We start from the raw sequence: 25,756 nt of genomic DNA, 5'->3' as shown, positions 1-25,756 counted from the left end.
CCTGCAGGGTGTCCTGCTGGACCTGGCGCTGTGCCTGATGTGAACAGAAGGATCCCCAGCTCGGCAACTCTCTTCTGGTCCCTGTCTGCTCTGTTAAGCCCCAGAGCTCTCCTCCTGAGCTACCTGTGTAACCCAAGCCTGAGTAACAGGGGATGGTTACAAAACATGTTGTTTGTACATCTCAACTGCCTTGATAGCGGGGTGCTGAAAAGTAATTGTTGTATAGCAGTTTCTTCTGATGTATTAATGATTACAGTATTCATCAATGCAATTGCCAGTTAAAATTGCACTTTGTACCAAATCTCCAGGGGCTCCTCTTGAATTTGCCAAGTAAGTGTGAGACATTCATCTATTTTATTTTTTTTTAATATATTTTCTGTCAATGACATTGTTATAGGCAGTGTGGGTAGCTATAGCTGCCTAACCATTTCTGATCCTCTTTCCCTATTGGAGTAAATGTACAAGTAGTGACATGGCAATGGATTTGGTAAAAAAAATTGCAGAATGATGTTTTTACTATATAAGAGTCAACTGCTATGAACCCTATGCTATGGCCCCACCACCATGGACTTCATTTGAGCTACTTCAGACTCAAGTAGCCAAACATTAGGTTGTAATAATCCTGTTAAAAATCATTAGGTTTACCAGGCAGAAAGTGCTGAATTTAATACTTTTGTTAATCCTGATAAAAGGGATTACAGAAGCAAAGATGCTAACTATGAGTGACTACTATGCTGAGATGAAGAACAAGTTAAAAGGGCACGATCTCTTGCGCTTGCCTCAACAATCATTGAATAAAAGTTATTTTCCAATTGTGTGGGTAAGCAGAGAATAATTTAGGCTTTCTGAAAGACATCGTTGCTTAGGGAGAGAAAGAAGAGATGTCGACCTTTGTGTGAAACAGCATTATGCTCATTTCCTCAACTCACCTCCAGATGAATAATTGACACATCCATCTAGCCACCAGGGGAAATAGATCACTTCATCCTTGAGAAACTTGGAAGCACTTGATTACTCATGAGTTTCATACTGAACTAATAGATTAGATACCCTTGCCCATGTATATAGTTAAACCCTCAGATTTCTTGAGGGTTCTGGAGAGGAGAAAAGGGATGAAGGGGAGAGGAAACACAGTGAGTGTACAGTCCACGAATGATGGTCAGTAAAATCTAAATGGTGTATAGGTTATATCTTCTTCAGAAGATAATGATATATTTTGCATCTCTTTAGAAAATCATTTGCATAAAGACATACTTGAAGTGAACTTCAAAAATCTAACCCATTTTCAGAATATGACTGAAAAGAAGAAAGAGAGTTTGGTATGTCAACATTTCAAATTAAAAAAAAGAAAAAAGCAGAAGCAGTCTTTTGTCACTACTGGGGATTAGCAATTTAAATAGTTCAATCTTTAATCCAGGAAACTAGTAAAATGAGGCCAATTAACATTTGCAGGACACTTAAAATATTTAAAGTGGTAAAGGGCATGTTTCCAAAGGCATTCATACCTCTACTAAATGTGTTCTTTTTTTTTTCTTTTCCCTAGATGGCTTATATTTTTAATGCTTATGCTATGTGCTCTCAAAGGTTAAGTAAGAGTTTATTTACTGTGATGTAGAGAGGACTGCTGGGTGGTTTTCTTCATCACAATGCACTTTAGTGCCACTAATAACCAATTTCTGATTTCCTGATATTGACATTCTGCTCACTGAAACCTGTGTCGATAGGACAAGAATGGTACATTCTCTATGTAGCTCATGGATAAGCAAAAGCACAGAGATGAGTAGTAGGATTTTTTATCAAAATGATTACACTTTGATTGTAGTTACCTAAATATCATCTTCTTATCATAGTGATTTGATTGCAGGATGGTAACACTAAAAAGTACAGTCAGGACTTCCCATAAAATTCTCATGGTAAAGAAACAGACTAAACTAGATTGTGTATGTACTGAGAAACACGAATGACTTGAGGAGAACAAAATCACTACAGGGGACAGAGTTGAGTGAGATATGTCTCCATATAAATTACATTTGACTTTGTGACAACACAATTTCCAGATTAGCAGCTGGCACATTTGTTCACTGGCATAATTAAAAATGTCTTCCCATTGTACCATATTAATGCTTCAGTGTACTTTCAAGTGAGACAATTTAGTTCTTGTACTTGATGACAAGTGAACATTGAGGTTTTTGTTTATTTGCTTTCTTTGTGTTGAAGTGTTGAAGGTGATCTGAAATAATACATGTATTCTTTAAATATAACTTAAACCAAACTCTTAATATTTTTTTCTGTACTTTTTTTCAAAGAAGATAGTTATTTGTAATTCTGTCAACCCAATATCTTGTTTATTAAAAGCATTTCCTTCTCCCCATGGAAACAAGAAGAAAACAGTGGAGAAGAAGACTTGAAACATAAATTTCAATCAAATGTAGAAAAGTAAACTAAACCAAAAATAATGAGAGAAAGGAAAAAAAGAAAGGAAAGAAACAATAAGCGTATTCCTGTCCAAGTAAAATTATGCCTTATCTGGGACAAAGCAGCTGAAAAATAAAGAGAAATTTAATCTTTATGATAACGCTCCTTTAGGCTTACTGTGTTGTTCCTGAACTCTCTATCTTTTAATGCAACGTGATTGTGGTTTTTAATGTATTTGTTGTTGTTTTTGTTGTTATTGTTTTCTTTTAATGGCCAAGAAGTAAGAATGAAGGCTTGGAACTGGCTCTCATACACAAAAAAGCACTCCCTGTTGAAGAAACCCCTTGATTTTTATGTTTTCTTCCTTTGCTCTTCCAAAACAAAACCTAAAAATGTATGTCTCAGAATTAGTCATTTTAGGTTTTGCATTATTTAGGTTCACTGTTATTCGTTCAGTGGTACATTAGTGGGAGCATCTCTTGCTATCTTGCCTCTGCCTCTGTTCTGTCCAGCCAGTGCAGCCAGTGAGAGCCTGTTTTGCTTTACATGTTCTATCTTCACAATCTCTTTTGTCCTTAAAACCTAAGAGTGGATGAGGAGTCCATCTTCTGAGGCTCTAAGATTTGGCCTTGATCCTTCAAAGTATAAATATGGGGCTTTGAATAAAATCTGTGTATTTCTAACAAGTGCTTTTCTTTTTTCCTTTTTTTTTTTTTTCCTTTTTTTTTTTTTCCCTCCAATTTTAGGCTTACTTTAACGTTATCATGTCCCATGGACTTGAAGAATTTTCCTATGGATGTACAGACATGCACAATGCAGCTAGAGAGCTGTGAGTGTCCAATTGCTTTGCCTAGTAAAAACAAAACAAGTTTTACCATAATTTTGGTGGTTTGATAGTATTTACATTGCTATATTTGTGTGATCAGAATCAACATTCCTCTTTTGTAAGGGGTACTCCTGGAGAAAAAGTATTTTAACTAAAGTGTTGTTCCTTACTCCATGCTGTTCCAGCTCCTTTCTTTATTCTCCCACCTATCCAATCAGGGCTGTGTCACTTCCAGGAATAACCACAGCAGTGCCATACCCGAGACAACAAATCTCAAGAAAGTAAGAACAAGTAGGTCACAGCCAGGGATGAGTTATGTCTGATCAAGACGAGTCATGGTCTTTTGAAAAAAGATTTCACAGAATCATAGAATGATTGGAAGAGATCTTTGCATTCATCTGGTACAACCCAGAGCAGGATGCCAGGCCCTTGTCCAGGTGGCTTTTGGAAATCTCCAAGGAGACTTCAGTGTCTCTCTGGGAAGCCTGTGTTAGTGCTCCATCATCTCCAACACAGAAATGCTTCCTGGTGTCTAGGGGGAACCTCATGCATGCCAACATATGCCCACTGCCTCTTGTCCTTTGCACAGATAGTATGTGTCAAGCCACCTTGTTTTTTGAATTTTTATTTTGGTTTTGTTTTGTTTTGTGGGGAAGAGATAATGGGTTTATCTATATAAGTATGAGCTGCAAGTCAAGGTTACTACTTGTATTTGAGGCTGGAGCTTGGACACCGATTGTTTAGTTTCCTCTTAGCTGTGTGGTAACTGCAGTTGCAAAGATATTTCAGGAAGTCCAAGCTTCTCTCTACAGCTTCACACCTCTCCGGTACATCACAGGTTTACAAAACCTGCACTATCACCTATTCTAGAAATCCTGGTTTTGTTCTGCCCAAGAACTATATAGTCAAAGAATGATAAAAAGTAAGCAAAATGCTGGCTGATACATAGGCAAAGAAAAATGCTAACTCATTTGTAAATAGTATCTTTCATGGGTCATAAATATTATTTTTAGTGGCAAACCAAGACACTATTTCAGAAGTTAATTATGTTACTTATTTGTTGCTTTTAACATAGCAGTAATGCAATATTAGTAACAAGCAACTAATTGCAATTGTGCTGTAGTTAATCAGAAGGCTTAAAATTATAGCTAACCTTTACTGGAATAACTGACATATTTGTAAGCCATAGTAATACTTGCTTTCAAGGTTTTCATTACTATGTAATGAATCTGACTTCTTTGTTGTAGTTGGCTACACCATGAATGATCTGATTTTCGAGTGGCTGAGTGATGGGCCTGTGCAAGTTGCAGAAGGTTTAACCTTGCCACAGTTTATTTTGAAAGAAGATAAAGAACTTGGTTATTGCACAAAACATTACAACACTGGTAAGCATTATTCTGTTGTTGTTTGGTTTTTTGTTTGTTTTTTTTCTCTGTGAATCGGGAAAAGAGGGGTAAAATTAAAACAACAACAACAACAACATCTATTTTTAAATTAAAATTGGATTCAGCCACAAATATTTTAAATCTAAAAAATATATCGTTTTTATTTTCATTTGCTTGAATGGTTTTTGTTTTTCTCCCCAAATTTCCTTAAACATCATTAAGGATACTCTAATAAACATGCTCTAATATTCTAAAATCTTTAAAATCAGTCTGGTTTTAGAGTCTTAAAAGTGTAAAAATCTTGTCAGTCTGATTTCCTCAAAATGAAGATTTTAGAACAAACTAAATATCCTCTTTAATATTGATAAATCAGTTTTAAAGTAGTAATTTTTGAGCTTGATTTATTTTTTCATTATATTAAAATGCCAGTGAGGAAAAATATCAACTTTTCACCAACTTGTGTATGAGGTTTAACTTCAGAGATGTAGTATTTGAAATGGCAATGCTTTCACTGCTGATCTGAATAGAGTGCAAACAGAAAATTTTGGAAAGTTGTTTAATAACCTTGTTGTTTTCCTACTTTATTTTCTGAAAAGTTTCAAGTGTGTTTTCTTTCTGTAGCTATACAAGCAGGGAGAGGTCTGTTAAATTTGGATTTATCTGCTTGGAGTATAATTAATAAGGACAGAGAACAGTTTGCTGGATGCTTCCTAGGATTAGATATAATCCCTGTCATCTAAAATCGTTTTTTTTTTTTGTTTTTTTTTTCCATTATTTCAGCATAAGGGCCAGTCCACTTGCATCAAAGACATTTGTTTCACTCTGTGAAATAAAACAACATGAGATGTTCTTCTCCTGTCCAAAATAAAGTCACATTCCTTTCTCATAAAGAGAAAATTACTTTTATTATTAATGCAACTTCTCATTTGGGATCCCAAAGTGTCAGCAAAGGATTTTTTTTTAGTTCCACAGTCCAAAATAAGTGGAAATCAGGAGTGTTATTACTACTTTATTTTTTTTCTCAAATTTTAAAGGGATAATCAGGAGTAAATTCCAATCAACATAATTCAAGTACTTGCAATGTGGCCAAAGTTCAGCTTTCTCCTGCCACACGATTCAAACTCTGAATAAATGTATTAATCTGCTTTTCTAGTTGCTGACTCCCAGGTAGCCATTTTGCAGTGTGAAGTAAGAGAGAAAGGAGAGCATGTGCAATTGTTTTCTTATGTACTCATTGAGATTCCCCATGGACGATAAAAATGTCAGTTAGTAGCTCCCACTTCATGTATTTGAACAAAATATGTGAATAATTAACTAAATCTTGAAGAATGTACCCTGAAAAAGGGAAATGAAGAGCAGGATTCAGACAAAATAAGATTTCACCTACGTGTGTTTATTGCTGTCTTTTTTGAGGTATGCTCCTTCAGGTTTGAGGTGAAATCAAAATATAGATGAAAGCTGCATTATTCAGCCTTCTCATCCCACCCATGCTGCAAGGAGCTCTTCCCAGGTTATGCCATTGGAATGTGGAGAGTGTTCCACATCTTGGGCTATTCTAACACCATCACAATCATGGCTGGAACCCCATCTTTTAAAAGACCAGATCCCTTCTGTTTTGGCAGTCTCAGAGTCTTAGTCTGTCTTTGGGATGATGGGTCAGTTCACTGATATCACAACTTCTGTCTTTCCAGAGTATTCAATTTTTCTCCCCTCACCAATCTGCCAAATTTCCACTGTATTGTACTTTGTGCCAACTCTCATGCCTGTCTGAACCTGCCACTCAGCTTTGTAAATCAACAGAAAAGTACGTTTATCACAAACAAACAAACAAACAAACAAAAAAAAAAAAAAAAGAGAAAAATTTGCCTTTCATCCACAAATCATGAGGAAGGAGCAATGCACGTCAGTGCTTTTGCCCAACTAACACAACAGAGGGTCTTTGAAATAATTAGTATGATGTTTCACAAATGACAGATGTTCTTTTATTTGGGTTAGTCAGCATTGAGTGTGAGCCTTCATAGAACTAAAACCCCAGCCACGGCACACCAATTTGGAGAGCAGCAAAAAGTGATTGGATTAATGGCCGGTGAGCTGCTGCAACTCAGGACATTGCATTCCCCACAGCATGGCTATCTCTACTTTCTTAAAATTCTGTCTTCCTCCACTCTTGCAAAGTAGGTATTTATTATATGAAGGATCACTTACCTCCCACAAGAGATTCTTGGGTGTTTCCTGGAGTTAGATTTTTGGAGAAACTCAGTCAGCTTTGAATTGATTCCGCTAGAAGGAGTAACCCGCAGGCTCAAGTAAATGATGTGATCAGAATGAAAAGGATTTTAATCTACTATAGGACATTAAGACTAATTTTTTACAATTCATTTAATTAGGTTTGCTTTATCTAATGCAATTAAAAGAGCAAAATTCTGTTGTCTTTTAACGTTAAACTTTGTATTTGAGCAAAACAAAATCTTGTTAAATTTTAGGAAGAAAAAACAGCATTCTATTTTCTAGAGGTGAAACAACTGTACAAATACTTGTTTTCTCAGATAATGTAAAGAATTGAGTACAGTCTGTTTCAGGGACTCCATGTCCCTCCCACTCTTGAGCTCAACAAGTGGCTGACTCATAGCTTTACGTTCACACGTAGTTTATGTTCAGAAAGCAGGATAAAACTGTGCAAAAAGCATTTATGAAAGTAATTTCATGTTCTAGGAAAGTTTACATGCATTGAAGTCAAGTTTCATTTGGAGCGTCAGATGGGATACTATTTAATCCAGATGTACATTCCTAGCCTGCTGATTGTCATTTTGTCCTGGGTTTCTTTCTGGATCAACATGGATGCTGCTCCAGCAAGAGTCGCATTGGGTATCACTACAGTTTTGACAATGACCACTCAAAGTTCAGGATCGAGAGCTTCCCTTCCAAAAGTAAGGCATTTATTTTGTACCACTGGTTTGTTATCACCAAAACAAATTACAGTACTTTTGAAGTTTCTTAACAATCTATATAAGAATGTCTAATAAGAATAACTGAAAAAGTGGTGTCAATGTGATGCTAAACTGTTGCAATACTATTGCATTTGGATTAGAGTTTTCTGTTGGTTTATGGGATACCCAGAGGGCTCAAAGCTATGGATTTTTAATGATTTACTGCTAGCTTCGTCACTTAGGCATTAGGATATAGAATAGACTTTCTGAAGTATCTAGGTACTTATCTGGATTTTTGAAACCACTTTCCTGAAAACTGAACATTTTATCTGGCTGGGGACTTTGTCTAATCTTTTCTGGACTGTTAGACTCCCAAATATCATGGCATGGTTAGTTATGAATCTCAATCAGATGGATATATAAACATACATACATATATATATAAAATACATATATGCGACATATATACACCTAAAAGATATCTCTGGACAATATTTTCAGAGAAGTCCTGATGTCTTTCTCTGCTTCGTGGTAGGATCAATCCATGTTCTTATTTAAGTGATGCCTGCACTTCAGTCTACACACAAAAATATCCTCTCACTTGAATTTTGTGGTCTTTTTAATACAGGACAGCTGCTGTAGATGAGAATACAGATTACAGAATATATTATTTGATTAGACAACATAGAAACACTTTTCAGCATGGGCACATTTTAATGCTTCTGTCAATAGCATTTCCAGTGGAATTTATATTGCATGCTCAGGTTTTGTGCAGTTTTCTGGAAGAGAACTCACAGGTAGATCAGTTAACAATGGTCTGTGGAGTCATGAGATATGATCCTCTTTTCAGCTGCCCAGAATCACAAGGATTGGGATCATGAAACTGTGCTAACTGTAACAAAACACCGATGTTGAATGCTTGTATTGCATACAATCAATTCCAAAAGGCATGTTGTGTTTTTTCTGCTTTACCCTCTGTATCATATTCAGTCTAATTCCAAGTACTGTAGTTTGTTAAAATTGAGCATATATAGACCAGCTTTAAAAACTGCACAGATTGTGTTACTCTTCTGTTGGTATTGAGAAAGTATCACTTAAAAATCCAGTGTCTACAACAGTTGGTTCAGCTTCACTTGTTCACTTGGAACTATGTATAATTTTCCATGAAAACTAAAAAGTATTTTGTATATTAACACTGAATTTCAAATTTAAACTTTCTTAACATTTGTTCTGTCAATATTACCAAATGAACACTCTGAGAAGAAAGTCAACAAAGAGATAATCTTGGCAAGAGCCATGCAGGATCTGTGGATAGCAAGCTCATAGTCACTGGAGGCTGTGTCTAGATGGTACAACTTGATTCCATGATTTCTTCCAAATATTATACATTCCAGCTTTCTTCCAAATTAACTGACTTGAGAATTAAAAGTGGTACAATCACTGTAGCGGAGCTTTCCACTCACATTTCCAACAGAGAAAACATACCCTACTAAGAAGCTCTGCAGTGATAGCATATCCATAAAGATAATTTAGAAAGACTTCATCTTATGCCTTTGATCCAGATGAAACATCTATCCTTGCTGAATTCTGTCTTGTTTGAGTTGAAAAGCATTCCCTGGATAAGTTTCTGGGCTTCTGCTGAGTAGAAGAAATGTGAAGATCCAGAATATGTTGACTGTAGCAGTTTGATTATTGGAGATGTCCTTCTCTATCTTCAAAATTAAATAGATTTATCTCATCTGTCAGAGGTGACGTTCTGGCCCCATCCCATCCTCTCCTAGTTTTCTCTGCTGTTCCTTTGTCAGAAGACGTGTACCCCACCAGAGAGCCCAGCACATTTATTTCACTGGGGCTGCACCTCATTATTGCATTTCCACTCTGTGAATTCAACCAAGCTGTGTCTGAAGAATCTTGGGACTGACATGAACCAACACTTCAAAATAAACTTTCTATTCACATTTAAGTAGAACACCCATGTCTGTATACAGGTCCCTGCTGTATACTGTCAGCAGTACCCGATTCCTTACAAAAGGAAGGAGAAAGTTTTTCTTGCTGTTGCTGTTGCAAGAACAGCAATTTTAAAACCCTACCTGTAGCTTAGTATAAAAATTGTATTTCTTAATAAAATCTGTCCAGCTGAAATGCATTTAGAAATAAAAAAATGAAAATAATTACTTCAAAACAGTGTTGAATCTGAAGTCCCCAAATGGCTCCTTAAAAGCAGTGTTTATCTAAGTTCTGTCTACATACTGCCAAGACGCAGGAAGTTGGGCTGTCAATAAAACATTCATTTTAAAATTGCTCCAAGCATGAATATCTAAGAGAATCAGACATGACAGAATGGTTATTTTTGCAAGAGTAATGAAAAAACAGATGCAACTGCTCTGTGAGAACAGACTATATTTGATTACAATAGCTGAGTTCTTCCCCATTCTACCTTGTGTCCTATTCTTATTAACGCACAATTAACACATATTTATAGAACTTAAACTTACCCTTAATTTACTCACTGGCTCATGCCAAGCTGATAAATTAAGGGTATTCTTTCTTCTTTCTTCTCAACTATTTTATCAGAACTTTACCAAAAATAAATAAGCAAATAACTAAAATAAAAGCAAAGCATCAACATCTACCAATTTTATGAGTAATTCCTTTATGTTAAAGAAAAAAAAAGTGAAGAAGAATTGTGCTGAGAAGAATCCTAGTTAGTTTTTTTTGGTCAGTTTCTGAGTTACTATCAAAATGACGCAAGTGGAACATTTTAGAAGTAATTACCCACACATTGTTCTCAACCTCAACATGACATGATGTGATAAAGTTCTACTTCCTTGAAATCACTCTTTTTCATATTAAAAACCAATATTCATTTTGATACACAGCTTTTCATAATGTTAGGTCACAGAAGCATAGATATTAGGCTTCCAGATATTGAAAATTAAATGTAAGTTCAAGACTGCTGAAAAGAAAAGAAACTGAAAGTTAATGAGAGAATGAAAATACAGGGGCGGCTCCGAAAGTCACGCCTCCTGTTTTACTGTGTTGACTCACAATGTCTAAGGGAGATACTGGTGGTATGGCAGTAGAGGCTGAACTTTCCCAACAGTATCCCATTACACGTTGCTGCCATGTGAGAGATGCAGCAATCTTCCAAAATGGCAGCTGACATGGAAGCAAAGGTGTGTCATTAAATTCTTGAAAAAATGGCACCCACTGACATTCATTGACACTTGCTGAACATTTCTGGAGACCAACCACTGAATGTGAGCACAGCGATGGATGGGCATTTCAGCGGTGGTGACAATGGCAGTGGGTCATCTCCACTGGTACAGATTGTTACAAGTGTGGCATGCCTGTTCCCTGGTGAAAATACATAGCTCATGATGGTGACTATGTTGAAAAATAGTGTTTTGTATCTGAGAATTTTCTCTGTCAAACAGTGTTATGGTACTCTTTTTAGCTGTTGTACTTTCCATGGAAATAAATAGTAGGCATTACTATCAGAGAAACTCATGTAACTCCAGCTGGTATTTGTGTTTGCACACACTGAAGAGAAAAATCTAGATAGCTTCTTTCAAATGAAATGTGATTATATTTCTTTGATAAATTTTCATAGTCCTTCTGTGCAGTTCTTATCTTCATAGCGTTTGTAATTCTGCCTACAAATACAGGGTCAAATTCTGGTAACAACAAACTAGTGAAAAAATCACTATGTTGTTTTGTTGTTTTTTTTTTCATTTATTTTTCTACAGAGTTTATTTCTTTCTTAAAACAGACAGAAATAAATCATGCAAGAGTTTAGAGCCCCAGCAAAATACTAATGTAGGAGGCAAGAGCTGCAGTGCATGTTTCAGAAAACATGAATGTTCTTTTCTACTTTTTATCATAAGGTGAACAATATCAAGTTCTGTTTCCTTCATGGGGATGAAGTACTGATCTTCTATACAAAGAATAGCTGCAGAGAATCCTTCACCACGGTCTCAACCTCTTTTATAGAAACTAAGTTATTTTGTGTTTATTACAGAAAACTGGTGAGTGTTCACATGGCCAGAATTACCATCAGTGGCCATGTTAAGAGGTGATAAGAAACTCATCTAGAAAACTGGGCTACTACCTTCCCTCCAATTGGTCAATCCAGTGCGCAGACAATCAGGAACACTGATCCAAAGTGACATGGTTTCTCTGGCCAATTCTCCTTCCTCCAAATTCACATTTATAAGCCCTACCCACATCTGATAGTCTGTGTCTGGATTCCTCTGTTCATGCCATCATTTTCCACCTAGAAATTTGGCTAGATTAATGTCTGTGCAGTAACTTATGCTGACTGACCAAATGAGCAAAAATCCTGGATGGTGGTTTTCAGCTTGGCTGTGTATTTGTATTCACAATGAAACTGAGAAACTCTGAGCTTTCTCTGCAAGTCCTATGCATGAGCCCTTGAGCTGCCTTGCATCTAAGTGCTTGCTGGACTTTACTTCTGCAAAAATAAATAAATAAATAAATAAATAAATAAAAATCTGCTATATATCCATGCAGAATTCTGCACATCCTTGAATATAGTGTTTTGTGGAAGTATCTGACTGCACAAACATGGCAGCTTGTATTTTTCAAAGCATGATCTGAAGAATTTCTGGGCATCACAGAACAGATCTGTAATATGCCCTTGCTTTTTTTTTTTCCTTTAATAGTCTCAGTAGTGTATGAACACTCAGAGTAAAGGGGAGCATATTGATATAGTAAGCATAAAATTAGTGAGAAATATGAGAAAGTATCTTGTTTTTTTTTTTTTTTTCAGAGCATTAGATAACTATTCTCTTCCTATTCCATTTATTTTTAAACAGCTTTCCTTTTGTTGAATCAACAGAATCAAGAGTTTTAAAGAATTTAATTAAAAAAAGCATTGGAAACAGTAAGTTCTCTGCTATGCTAGTAATTGGGTATTTTTCAAATTGCTTTCTTCTTAAAACACATGCATAAACCAAACTGTAGCATCAACAGTCCAAGAAAGTGAATTACTTTTTTTATACCATAAAGCAAAACATTTGAGGATACTTTAAGTTAAGCAAATGAAAGCAGCCTTATTTTACAAAGTTGTATCAAGCTCATATTGTGTTACTTTAATATGTAGTACTTTATGAATACATGTTCCTTCCCTAGGCAGCAATTGGTGTAGAAAAAAATCTCATTCAGAACTCACTGAAACCACTGGGAGGCCTTCCATTCACTTCATTTTGCTTCGGATCACTGAGTGCATTACCAATTGTAATAAAAGCGCTGTATTCTAATAGATGCAGAGACTCACAAAACCAAAGGCATCACAGTCCATCCCCTTTGGCAGTAAATTATTGCTTTATGTGTCATTCACTATCCCTGCCATTTTTGGAGTCTTTGGAGTCTTGTCAAGATTCTTTGTCTTCTGGCAGACCAGTCTCAGAATGTAACCTCTCCTTTATTTACTGCCAAAAGTTATCAAGTAAAGAAATTCCAAGAGTACATAATTTCTTCTATTGTGAAGTAAAATTAAATAAAAGTTAAAATAATGTGCTAACAGGAAAAAAAAAAAAAAAGGAAAAAAGGAAACAACAACAAAAAAGAAGGAAACAAATAAGAAATAACAATAAAGAAAAAGGAACAGATGCTCTTCTTACTCTTCTTAGAGGTTATATTGTCCTTTGTTCTTTTGCTGTCAGAGGAAGTGTCTATGGTGATAGCATGACAGATTTTGGTGCAGCAGTATGTTAAGAAACAATGATAAACTGAATGGAAGGAACTTTTAACAGGTCATTCTTCTTTAGTTTCAGGGTCTGAGGAGGAAATTCAGAAGTAATTTAATGATCATGAGATATGTTAATATGTAAAAGGGTATCTGAGTGCTTGACTTACTGCTTAAAGAATTAGGCCAACCTTATTAGCTATTTACAATATCCTGTTGGATGCATGACGGTCCTAAAACAGTGCCATGGTATTTAATATGCTTGCTTTATGAAACATGTTTATTGTTTCTGAGGGGAAACTGCAAACAAGTCTCCACTTTTTAAAAATCTGTTTGGGGATCTTGAGTGGATTTAGAAAAAGTTCTTGGAGAACATAGAATCATAGAATTGTTTGGGTTGGAAGGTACCTTTAGGAGCATCTAGTTCCAACCCCTCTGTGATAGGCAGGGACACTTCTCACTAAATCAGGTTGCTCACAGCCCTGTCCAGCCTAGCCTCAAATGCTTCCAGGAAGGGACCATCCACATTCTCACTGGGCAACCTGTTCCAGTGCCTCACCACCCTCACACTAAGGAATTTCTTCCTAATATCTAGTGTGACGACCTAATGGCTGTCAGTTTTCTTCTTTTTCCCTGTAATAAAATGTGTCATGTCATCTAAATCCTTAGGAAGTCAGGCTGTATAGTCAGGTAAACAGGAGGATTTGCTCTTCAATCATGTGCCTACAGGGAAATCTACGTGGCAATTTGCTTTGGTCACTTGCAGTGTTCTCATACAGCTTTCTGTTCCATCCCATTATATTCCTAATATAATGTATATTCTTCCTTCTTTTATTTCTATTAAGAGAATAATGAAAGCTGCTTTAGCTATTCTTGTTTTTTTTTTCTTTTCTTTTCTTTTTATTTTTTATCTGAGCTTGGCAAAACTGGATAAAACTAAATCTTATATTCAGACAGTATTTTCAATAACCTTTGTTAAATTCCATACAGTATTTGAATTTGGATAAAGTGATTTCTTCTATACTGCTTAACAAAGGAACTCACATAGTCTGAAGCACTTTTTCAACAGAACAAATGTTCCAAAGTAAAACAAGAGTCGTACATTAGTATGTGTTTGCTTGCTGTGACTTACTGAAGACATTTATTCATTTTAAACTACTGATAGTCCCTCAATACAGATTTATGTACAAAAAAAAAAAAAAAAAAAAGAAATCAATCCCACAGAATACTATAAATTCCTGTCAAATTGTTTAAAAAGACCTACTCACACCTCATGTCTCAAAATAAATATTTTCTGATACTCTTCTACATCTTTTCATAGGTAATTTTTTTTTTTTTCTTCTTTCCGCTTATATTTTTGTACCAGTAGTTTTTTCTCAAGATACATATGTGCTTGAGTGCAAAAGAGAGTGTGAACTGCAGGGGAAGATGTGATACAAGGAGGCGATAGAAGGTGTTGTACCAGATAGAACATCAATAGCAATGTGGCCATGCTAATATCAGCTTGATAATAAATCCTTGGGCCTGATGAAACTTCTCTGCTTCTGCCACTCACATCAGTTTGTAAAAGGCAGTTTCCCTTTCTTCAAGGCTTGCTCCTTTAAGATCTAGGTAGATACTTACATGGCTGGCCTGTGCACTTACAACTTCAGTGGGAGCAGTACCTCAGTTAAAACTATAGGTGGATACGCTTTGGCACAGGTATGTGTGCTGTTGTCGTGCATTCTTCATGGGAAGAAAATTTTTCTTCCATTCCACAACGACTTCCAGTTCTGTGAGACCAAAGACTAGGGATGGCTGCAAGGCTAAGAAGACAAAAAGAGTAGCACCTGTGCATCTTGCAGGAATTGGAAGAGAGTGGGAGGAAGAAGGATTTAGATATTACCCAGAGCACCTAGAAAAGACCACATAACTCTGTTTCTCTTGGTCACAGAGAAAAGATGTACTGGTCAATCATTGGGTCTCAAACTGTTTACATATCATTTCTAATGAAGTTCAATGTGGCCTTTGATTCTGTGCAAAGCCAATTGAGGAAATACTGACTGGATAAATATTAATGCATTAAGTTCTATAGCAGATTTTACTCTGTGAAGGTCAAAAACAAAAGACTGATTAATTCAGTCACTTTTTCCTTTCTACTAGTCTAAACTTTATAATTTACTTTCCTGTATAGTGAAGATAGTGTTATTTACTGTACTACAGAAAGAGTAGTTGCCAACGTGCGTGACAGAAAAAAATATTCGATGTGTTAGAATACCTCTGGGATGTAGTTTGAGTACTCCTGGCACTTCCTGGAGAGGTTTTATAATGCAGTCATCTGGGACGGCTGGCGTTGAGCAGAGCTAGTTTCATGCGTCAGAGGAGAGCTGGAGTTGCTGTGTGCATCACACTGCCGGTTGTTTCATAATCTTGGTATGAAGCAGGGGCTCTCCAGCTTTGTTCCTATACCCTCGAGGATGTTATAGCAGCTTTTAGCAGCTCTCTGAGGAGCGTGCAGTGCTGCTCTTTCTCATAGATAAGCACTGCAAGCATGCTCTGAGGCAGTGACATGCACTACTGTGGCTCAATCATTTCAGATCATCTCAGGCCTTGACTCTATTAGATCATCTAGAAGTACTGCTTGTGAAAATCTTCTGTTAGAATTCAATTTGATATAGTGTTGTTGGGGCCTCCTGGACCCTGTGTACCTTCCAGTCTGAACAGTACTGCAAACTGCACGCTGCTTTGTGGCAGCTGGGCCATTGACTTTTTAGTCTCCCAAACTTTCATTTGGATTGTAATGTAACTGTAAAAGCTTGAATGAAAAGACTTTCTTTCATGTGGGAAATGTTTCTATTTGGATTTTTGTACATATACATATATGTATATATATGGTGCGTAGGAGTGTTAGCTCTTCCCCTCCACAGGGAAAAAAAAAAAAAAGTAAATAGAGAGAAGCTATTTACATCAGGTTGGACATGAGGAAACATTTCTTCTCTGAAAGAGCGATGAGGCAGTGGCACAGGCTTCCCAGGGAGGAGGTGGGGTCACTGTCCCTGGAGGTGTTCAAGGAACATGTGGATGTGGCACTGAGGGACGAGGTTAGCCAACGTAGTAGGAATGGGCTCACGATTGGCCTTAGAGGTCTTTTCCATCTTTTCCAGCCTTAATGATTCTGTGATTCTATGATTCTACTTTTCTTCATGGATGCAACAAACCTCTGCAGGAGGAGGAACTATTAAATGACTTAGTATCTTCTTTTTATACCTGTGATATTATATAATTATGACTTTAATTTGCAAGTAGTGAGGTATTCTACTCTTTGTCGTGGTAATACCAGCTTTTGAAATGAAACAATTTAAAACTAGCCATTGTCAAGAAAAGAGTATAATTTGTTTTTAAAGCATAGAAATACAGTCGTATGCTAGAATACATCATTATTCACAGGTCCTTAGTAGTAAAGTTAAAAACCTTGATGAAGTAACTTCTTCTCCTTATTTTTTCTTAGTAGAAGCCTAGAAGGGTTAATGGGAATGTCTTGTCTCAAAGAGAAGGGAGTGTGAGAGCAGAGCTTTGATCCACAGAAGCTTTATCCTGTGTTAGACATACCTGTTTATGAGAAGTATATGTTTCCTCATGTCCAACCTGATGTACATAGCGCCAGAAGTATACATTCTACCAAAGATTAAGGCTCTGGAGAAGTGAATCCAAATTTCTAATAAGTCTGGAGAGAAACTTTAGTGACTAAATCACAGCAGAAAATGTAAGTTATGAAAAAAAGACAACATATAATGAATGTTTGCCTATACATGTTTTCACAGCAATAGCACAGGTTATATTCTAAATAATTACCAGTAATGGTGTATATAATGAGAACATATCAATATCTGTCATATGCAGGAGAAAATGTTTCTATTAAAAATGGTCTGCTGAGACATTAAAAAATCATTTAAAGTATTTAACTGATATAAATGATTTCGGTTTTTTAATCTCTGTTCTGCAGAAGAATGTAATCCTTCCTGTGTTTATTGGCAATCAAAACACTTCAAGGACTTTTGTACCTTAATATGATGAACAGTGCTACATTTAAAATGTATCTGTAGACAGGAGGTACTGTTGCCTGTCCATTTGTGGGGTGTGAACAACTTGAAAACATCTCTTAATTTTCCATGTCAGTGTTCATGGACAGCAATGAGAGTAACACATTCCTATCTGCATTGACTGAGTGTGCTCTGTGCATCAAAAAGTAGATGAAAAACAGTTTAAGATTGGGAAGGAAAAAAAACAGTTAAGGAACTTAGGAAACCCAAACATCAGGATTATGGCAAAAACTCACAGAGTTAGACAGCGCATTCTGTTGCTTTCCCAAACAATCAAATTGTTTGCTTGCTTTTTTAAAGAAGCTGTAGTTGTCTGACAGGATTTATTTTATGAGGTGTTGGCTGTTTTGCTGTCTCCTGAACCTCCTAGCAGAATCAGAATCTATTCTGAGTTAAAAGAAATGCTGTCATTGAGAATGACTTAAATTGAAACATTTAGAAACTCGGGTATGACCGCTGCTATTTCTTACCAAGGCTCCCCAAAGTCAAAGATGACAGGGTTATGCCTCAAAGAAAGCAGCACAGAACAAATTAGTTATGCATATCCCTGGATATGAAAACAAAGATAACCTTGCTTTTATGTTTCACAGAATAGCAATGTGGTCTTTTTTACATCTTGTTTTCTTTATCTGTCCCATCTAGTGTGTGGGAAGAATAATGCGTAATTATTTTCTCAATTGGTTAATTATTCTCTCTAAAGTTGGTATATTTGCCATTCATTAGTAATGGTGCAGTGTTGATTTTACAAGTGGGTGGCATTGTCTTTTTGATAAATGAGAAGTGTTAACTGTTTACTTTCTACAGTATTCCGATGCTCTGTTAGAAAAGGAATAAACATGACGTTGTTCAAGCTAGAATATGTGCCAACTACCAAGTTTAGAGGTGACCTCTTATCTCTTTCTACATTGGCTGGAACAGGAGACAGGCATTTTGCAACCAGTCAAAAAAGTTTTTGCTAACACACGATTCCAGGCAAGATTGTATCTTGGCAAAGGATTTCATGGTGAATTGTTTAAAGGTAAAGAGGTCTCAGTGAATGCAGCTGTAAGAGCTGATTTGCTTCTTACATTTATGAGTAAAAGCCTTTCCCAAACTGAAAGACATATCTAATTGCAAGAATCAGGATTGCCAGAATGTGGGTAATGACTTCATGGCAAGCCATTTGGCCACTTTCGTTCATTGTTTCCACAATGATGCTTGACTTCTTCCAGATGTACCCCCCTCTTAGTTAAGAAAAGGCAGCCTGAAAAGCAGCTTCTGATCACAGAGTGCAAACGTCTCTTATCCTGTAACTTTGTTATCTCTGAAACAGGCTTTTAAAACATATGCTTGCCAGAGCTGGCCATTGGCCTCATGATTTTTTTGTAATTCATATCCTTTGGGAAGTCATTCTGAAAGACAACTAAATTTTCAGCAATAACATTTTCAGCTTAAGTCAAATTCAGCTATTTTCAGCTTCAACAAATAATATCTATCTTCCCAGTTCCTCTTTGTCTATGTTGTACACACTGTGTTAGGTCTGTGCTCCAACAGTGATATACATTTTAGATGGGGTCATGCATTTTCTCTGAGGAACTGACTTCTGTTTAAAAAAAAAAAAAAAAATCATTTGAAGCTATGTAAAAGGTACTTAAAAATAATGTTCTCATATATTCAAAAAATTTCCTAAGTGATTTCTGTTGACTTAGAATGACCACTGCTACATTTCTCCACAACATATTTTTTCATATTAAAAATGCCTTGTTACTTGGAAATGGAAAACTCACCAATAAAAATATCAGAAAAGTTTGACATGAGCATGGAAATAATGAAAATAGTTCAGTTGATATAATTTAATAAAATAAATGTTATGATCTGAGACTTTTTTTTTTTTACATTTTCATTTTTTATTCTAATTCAAAAGACATTTCCAAAATGTTAAAAATCTCAAGGAACGGAAGAACCTCATTCATTCGTATCTATCATTTAGTGAGATACTGGTAGACACTTTTCAAGTTTATTTAGTAATATTAAGTAATATTAAGGCTTCAGAGGAAAACTGTTCTAATTAAAACCCCTCTTTAGCCACAGGAGCAGGCTCAGGCACTGAAATGTTCTGAGGAGAAGAGATAATACCGCTCTGCCTGCTAGTGAGCTTCAGCTGTGCTCACTGTAGCCAGCATGTGAAGCTACAATTACCACTTGTTTCTATTTTGATATGCTTCATGGGCTTCTAGAAATCACAGATGATTTTTTCATTTCCAAGTCCAGAATGTAAAAAGTGACAAAATGACCATTTCAGATAAGCATTTAGGTGTGTTTGTTTTTCTGAAATCTAATTGCTGGGTTCTGTAGATGCTGTATATCTGGCTCAGGGATATTTTAAAGAAAGGAATCCAGACTTGCTTTGAAAATGATATTTGGATGTTTATTTCAGCTACACAAATACTTTTAGTTTTTAAGATAAACATATTTAGAGACTGTGATGCTCTGGCAGGTAAAATTCCAGAGAGAAGTTAAACTTCCAGAGTGTTTCTTGCTGTGCATTTCTCTTTTGGCCTACAAAGCCTTCTTATACCCAATGCCTGTTCTTATTCAAGAAATCCAATTATGAAATTGGGCAATCTTGTGATCTCTTTTCTTGTTTGGTATATTAAACAGATTGAGTTTCTTATGTCTCTCACTTGTAAAACATTTTCTTCAGCTTTCAACCTTGTTTCCTCTTCATTGTGACAATATACAATATTAAATATAGCAACCACAACTACACTACTGTAGAAGCTCTTAATATGGCTTTCCTTCTTCTCTGTTCTGTGTATAGACTGAGCAGTCATATTCACCTTTTACTCACAGTTTCACAAAACTGATGCTCTGTTGTCATTCCCCTCTTCAGAACCACTTTTGGAGAGAGGCACGGTGACTCCTCTTACAGGCATGTGACCTGATTTTGGGCTTTCTTCAAAACCATGTGATTTGAAATTGCCCAGTGGTCCTATTTATACTGTTGCTGACATTGTTTATAGTTTTACCAGTGTTTCTTCCATCTGACACTTTGTGTTTCCTGGATCTTTCATTTCTATTAATTGGCTCTCATTCTCCTTCAAGTTACCTCTCTTCTATGTAAATATATAAATATACATATACATACAAGCTTTTTTCAAATGTAGTTTTCTTTTCTATTCCTACTTTAATGCCATAAAGGGTATTTATAAACCAGACTTATCTTGTTTGGTAGTTGAGGTATCACAACTATAAAAATTGTTAGCTTTTCAATGGTTGTAGCTTACTTAGTACTAGTAAAAAAGAAAACATTTGTTATAGTCCGTGTTTGTTTCATAGAACATAGACCGAGCTACCACTTTCTGGAAACCCAACTGATTATAAGTGGTTAATACTCAGTGGGAGGACACTTACAGAGAACTTGCAAAGAAATATAGGAGTGTAATCATGGACAAAAAAGAGGACACTGAAAGCTTCCATCACTGTGGAATAAGGAGGTGTGCTGAGAACTAAATTGAAATCCAAATGGAAATGTGAGATGAAATTGAGTGGTAACTTACGAGTACTGTAAGAATATATGGTGAAAAATGGCCTGTCCATTTGGACAGTTAAATAGTGATAGAGTCTAGGGAAGCTCAGAGGAGCGTGTTTGTTCAAACACTTTAGAACCCCAACCAGGAAAACTGTTATGGTTGAGGTGTAATGGGTGTAGTGCAATAAAAATTCATAAGAAGTCATATCTCTAGCACCAAAAATAAAGAATATGGATTAAGGTGAAACACATAAAAGAGAAGTTTATGAGTTTAATTATGAGACCTTATTGTGCCAGTGGCAACATTAGCTTGAGAGAAGGAAATGTTCTTCATAAGCAAATCCAGAAAGGCAATGGTTATCATTTATGGCATTAATTAAAGTAAGCAGCTTTAAAAATAGTAAATATAAAAGGACATTGATTTGATTTTGTATTTGAGAAACTGTAGTAATATGAAGTGTTTCTTTTCCCACTATATAAAATAAAAAAATACAGGAAATGTAAAAAATATGCTCATCATATGTAGGCAGGAGAAACAGAGAGGAGGAAATAGATCACAATGCTCTAACAGCTATTACTTAAAATCTACTAGTGATATATATACAGTGAAATTATTCATATGTAGTTGTGTGCAAAGAATATGAATAAAGGAGTATTTTCAACTTTGTTTTATAGTAGCAGATTGAGGAAAGAATAAAACAAATCATAGTGGAAAGAAATTATGTTAGATATTTGCATATCTGAAGTTTTCCAGAGAAAAACATAACAATTTTTTCCACTTACAGTAACCATGACTACTTTATTCTGCACATCTGTATTTCACAACCAGCTTTAAATCAGAACAAAAATATTGAACTCATAAACCCCCAAAGTGAGATTCATCTGCCCATGCTTAGGTAGGTGAAAGTTATTTTAAGCTGCCTTTCTATTCAACAGAGAGGAAGGGACACCTCCACAGCATGTCTTTTGGCACCCAGGCAGGTATACAGGATAGGTCAGATGAATTGCTTATTTTAAATTCTTCTTTCTGCAAGTTGACAAGGAGAGCCAAGGTGACTAGCAAGAAAGTCGGATGTCTAAAGTTATTCAAGGGAAATCCCATCCCAGACACACAGTGAACACTGTAAAATATGCATCATCATACGAAAAGATTTGACACATTAAGCTTTTTCGAAATTATTATTATTCTTTTTTCGCCTAGACAAGTGGCTATATAAAAATATTTTTACCTTTATATATTATTTTAGTATGATTAAGGTCAAACTTGCTGCATTTAGGAAAAAAAACACATTTTTTCCTCATTCTTTTTCACATGCAATGTGGACACAGATTAGGATGAATGAAGTGTGGGTGAGGTGGTAACCAAATTGTTATTTCCTTGCAGAGCATTACATATCTGTTAATCTTTAAGACAAATGGATTACAGGAGATGATTCTAAGGCCCTGCATAGAGCTAGTGGGGCTGACGACAGGATGTAAGTCAGTCTGCAGTACCATTTTTACAGTCAAAGAAATGCACAGTCACGAGGACACTGTTTGACTCTTGGAGCTGTAAATTTGAAAAGAAAATTGAAGCGATACAAAGTAAAAGTAAATTAAAGAGTAGATGTGTAACTTCAGAGTAAATTAAAAAAATCAATTATCAGGATAAATTTGTGCACAGTCTTGTGCCTTCTAAGAGGAAGTTCAAGGAAAGGGCTTATATTTGACATTTCTTCAGTGCAAGTATTTCTAGATAACAATGATTAAGCATGTCAAGAATATATTGTCATCATCTAATCCTTTCAAATTCATCTGTATAGAAGTTGGTGTCATTGCATGCTTACTGGAGCTGATATTGATTTTTTATACTATTTGAGTGATATAGCAGTGGCACTATTCCATTTGTGCACAGATCTGCTAGGCATGGGCAATTTATATAATGTTTCTTACTCTCTGAGTTACATTTATTCATGTTTTGGATGTTCAGGCTTTTGTGGATTTTGTTGTTATTTCATGTCTTTGTAGGAAGGAGAGGAAAATGCATGGCACATGTCAGTCTCCAGCTCAGGAGACTGGATCTTCCTCAGTGCTGAGACCAGTGCTCGAGTCTAGTCCATAATGCCAGAGCCAGTTTCCCACTGGGATCAGAATGTGCTTGCTATTTTTGTGTAAACGCATTTAGAGTTCAGCGCATGAACAAGGTTACAAATGTGTTTCAGAATCTAATATAAAGTATTTAATTGAGTCCTTTGCTTTAGTGCATCCAGCAGGCTATTTAGAGAGATTCCAAATTCTTACAGTAAACAAAAAGCTGAACTTCCTTGGATAAATTCTTTCATATCATGAGATTGATGGACCTCTCATGTGCATGATGCAAGCACATACTATGCATCTGAGATCAGTTCCATAAAGAGGAGGCTGAATTTATTCCTTTAAACTGACAAGAATCCTCTGGCTAATTTACATTTATTTTGATTACATAATATTTCCTTTTTTAATATTATTAATTACATCTGTAGATAAAATCTTTTACTGGAAAATGCAGAGATCTTTTTTTCTTCCATAGATTCAAAATCAAAACATCCAGATAAAGCTTGATGTGTTTCCATTTGGATACATTTATTGCAGGTTTTTTTGGAAAATTGGGAATCACTTGCATCATACTCCTCTTTCTTATGTGTCCTTTCCTGACATTTGAGATGCTATATTGTCTTCTATAATGCAATACATCCTCATTCCAAGAGATTGCATCTCATGAAATGTAGTCTAAGCTGAGAGAAAGACCCATGGAAATTGCTGGAGAACAAGGAAATGAACTAGACTCCAGCAACTACACAGCAGAGCTTCTTCATTGAATGATTTTGTTTTATTCCAAACTGAAAAGTGGCACAAGTACACTTTTGTGTGTGGTGTTGCCATTTCCAATGCTATGAGAACACTAAAGAGAAGCTGCTACAACATTTCAACATCATTCACCTGAACTCCTCCTTATGTGATTTATTATGTCCCTACAACGTTCTGTCTTGGTTATTTCTACAGTCTGAACATAATGGGATTCTAAATCAACAGGAAGTTCTTCTGATTAAGGAAAATGATTCTATGGAACTCTAACTAGTTTCTGATATATCCATCATGTGAAAATCTTTGCTTTTTTAGGTATGTTTCAGTGGATTGTTTTTATTTTTTAGCCCTAAAACTAGCAGTGATCTACAAACCATTGCACCTTACTTTTCAGATGCAATTATTAAAATTTTAAGACATCATTTTTTTCTATGAATTTGGTGCTAAATCAGAATATTTCTAATTTAGACTCTCAAAATGGATTAAAGTGCAAGAATTGCACTGTGATGAGATTAAACCAGGACTGAGATTACTATTTACAAGTGCATGCTTTCCCAATTGCAGAGAGCGTTCCTCTTTTCTGCAAATTTTATCAAGGGTGTTGTGCAGGTTCACTACATCACAAGAAGCCTCTGTAGAAGACCTTTTTCACTATTGCTATTTCACCATTGCTACTAGTAGTCAGTAATAAATGGGAGATATAACAAAAGATACAAGCAATACAACTAGGATTTGATTAGTGGATGCCCCATCCTTGGAGACACTCAAGGTCAGGCTGGATGGGGCTCTGAGCACCCTGATCAAGCTGTAGGTGTCCCTACATGGCAGGGGAGTTGGACTAGATGGCCTTTAAGAGTCCCATTCTACTCAAACCATTCTGAGACTCTATGGTTCTATGAGTGTTAGAATGGAATTTGAGGAAAGTGTCTTGCAAACTTCTTCCTTTAACTGTTGTTTCTGATGCTGTTAGTTTGTAATCAGTATATTGGTGGATTCACACAAAAACAAAGCCTCACTTAGAAAAAACAACATACAAATGAATCCATCCTTGTACTGTTTATGGCACCCCTAGGAAAGAACTTGAAATGAACATATTTATACAAATCCTTTCAAACAGTCACACATCCTTCACCCTCCTATCTCTCTTCCCACACATATAAGCACTCTTCATCTGGACTTGCCGGGATGCTGTGAAAAACATTCTCAGAGGGCTTCCTTCTGTGACCAGATATGGAGGTGTGATTGCTTTGAAATAGGCTTCTCTCCATGGGATGTTCACTTCTCCTTGACAGGCTAGGCAAATAAGCAGAATTTAAACACAGTAAAAGAGGCAACATAAGAGAGGCAATTCCCTTAGTTCTTTCTGGGAGATGCACGGGAATACACCTGTGCCTCTTGAGATCTTCACCTTCTAGTGTGTTTGTCACAGCTAACTTGCTAAACTTACCCAGCATTTTTGGTTTTTGGAGAAGCAGCAGGAAAGTGCTGACATTAACTACTCTGTACTCTCCAGCAGTGCACAGAGGTCCAAGGGATGCTCAGGATTCATCAGAGTAGCCAAATGCCTAAGGTCTTTGCTGAAGAATTAGTTATTGAGGATTTTTAGCACAGACTTAATTTTTACTTGAAAATACCAGTTCATCAAATTCAGAGAAGTTTTCCAGTGTCAGGATGACATTTTATGATTACAGGGTAACTAGCAGGCTGAAGCAAAAACTTGGGAAATTGGGATCACTGCATCTGATTTTAACTCTGAGTGGGGGTAAACTAAACTAACTGAATATAAATGAATCAAATAGATGAGCTGAATTACACCCCACAGATGTCTGATCCTCTCCACTTATTGCAGAAATAACAGGACAAATGTATAGCTGAAAAGATGCTGCAGTTATATGAAATTACTCCCTGTCATCATACATATCTGCAGCTAGTACAGTAACCATAATTTTGCCAGCTATTTTACTTTATGACCTTCTTCCTCTACAGTGCCTTATCAAAATGTGGACGGATCACCATTGTGTTTTAAAATGGTAGAATAAAAACAAAAATATCAAACTCCAAATATTTTCAAGATAGAATT

The 25,756-nt window shown here is 36.0% G+C and overlaps 1 protein-coding gene across 3 annotated transcripts in view; it reads left to right on the top strand.

Annotated features, from left to right (window-relative positions):
- GLRA2 (glycine receptor alpha 2) overlaps positions 1-25,756 on the top strand; it is a 128,857-nt gene that overhangs the window by 38,879 nt on the left and 64,222 nt on the right. For 2 of the 3 annotated variants that reach the window (XM_048933390.1, XM_048933389.1), the window contains 3 exons: positions 3,162-3,244; positions 4,489-4,626; positions 7,339-7,553. In XM_048933390.1, coding sequence (XP_048789347.1) covers positions 3,162-3,244; positions 4,489-4,626; positions 7,339-7,553 — 436 coding nt within the window. The remainder of the gene's footprint in view (positions 1-3,161; positions 3,245-4,488; positions 4,627-7,338; positions 7,554-25,756) is intronic. The other variant, XM_048933391.1, reaches the window with a different exon arrangement.

The sequence above is a fragment of the Lagopus muta genome, chromosome 1 (assembly GCF_023343835.1).
Source record: "Lagopus muta isolate bLagMut1 chromosome 1, bLagMut1 primary, whole genome shotgun sequence".
NCBI classification, from domain to species: Eukaryota; Metazoa; Chordata; class Aves; order Galliformes; family Phasianidae; genus Lagopus; species Lagopus muta.
The sequence above is the reverse complement of the archived record's forward strand: the minus strand, read 5'-3'. Positions and strand labels throughout refer to the sequence as shown.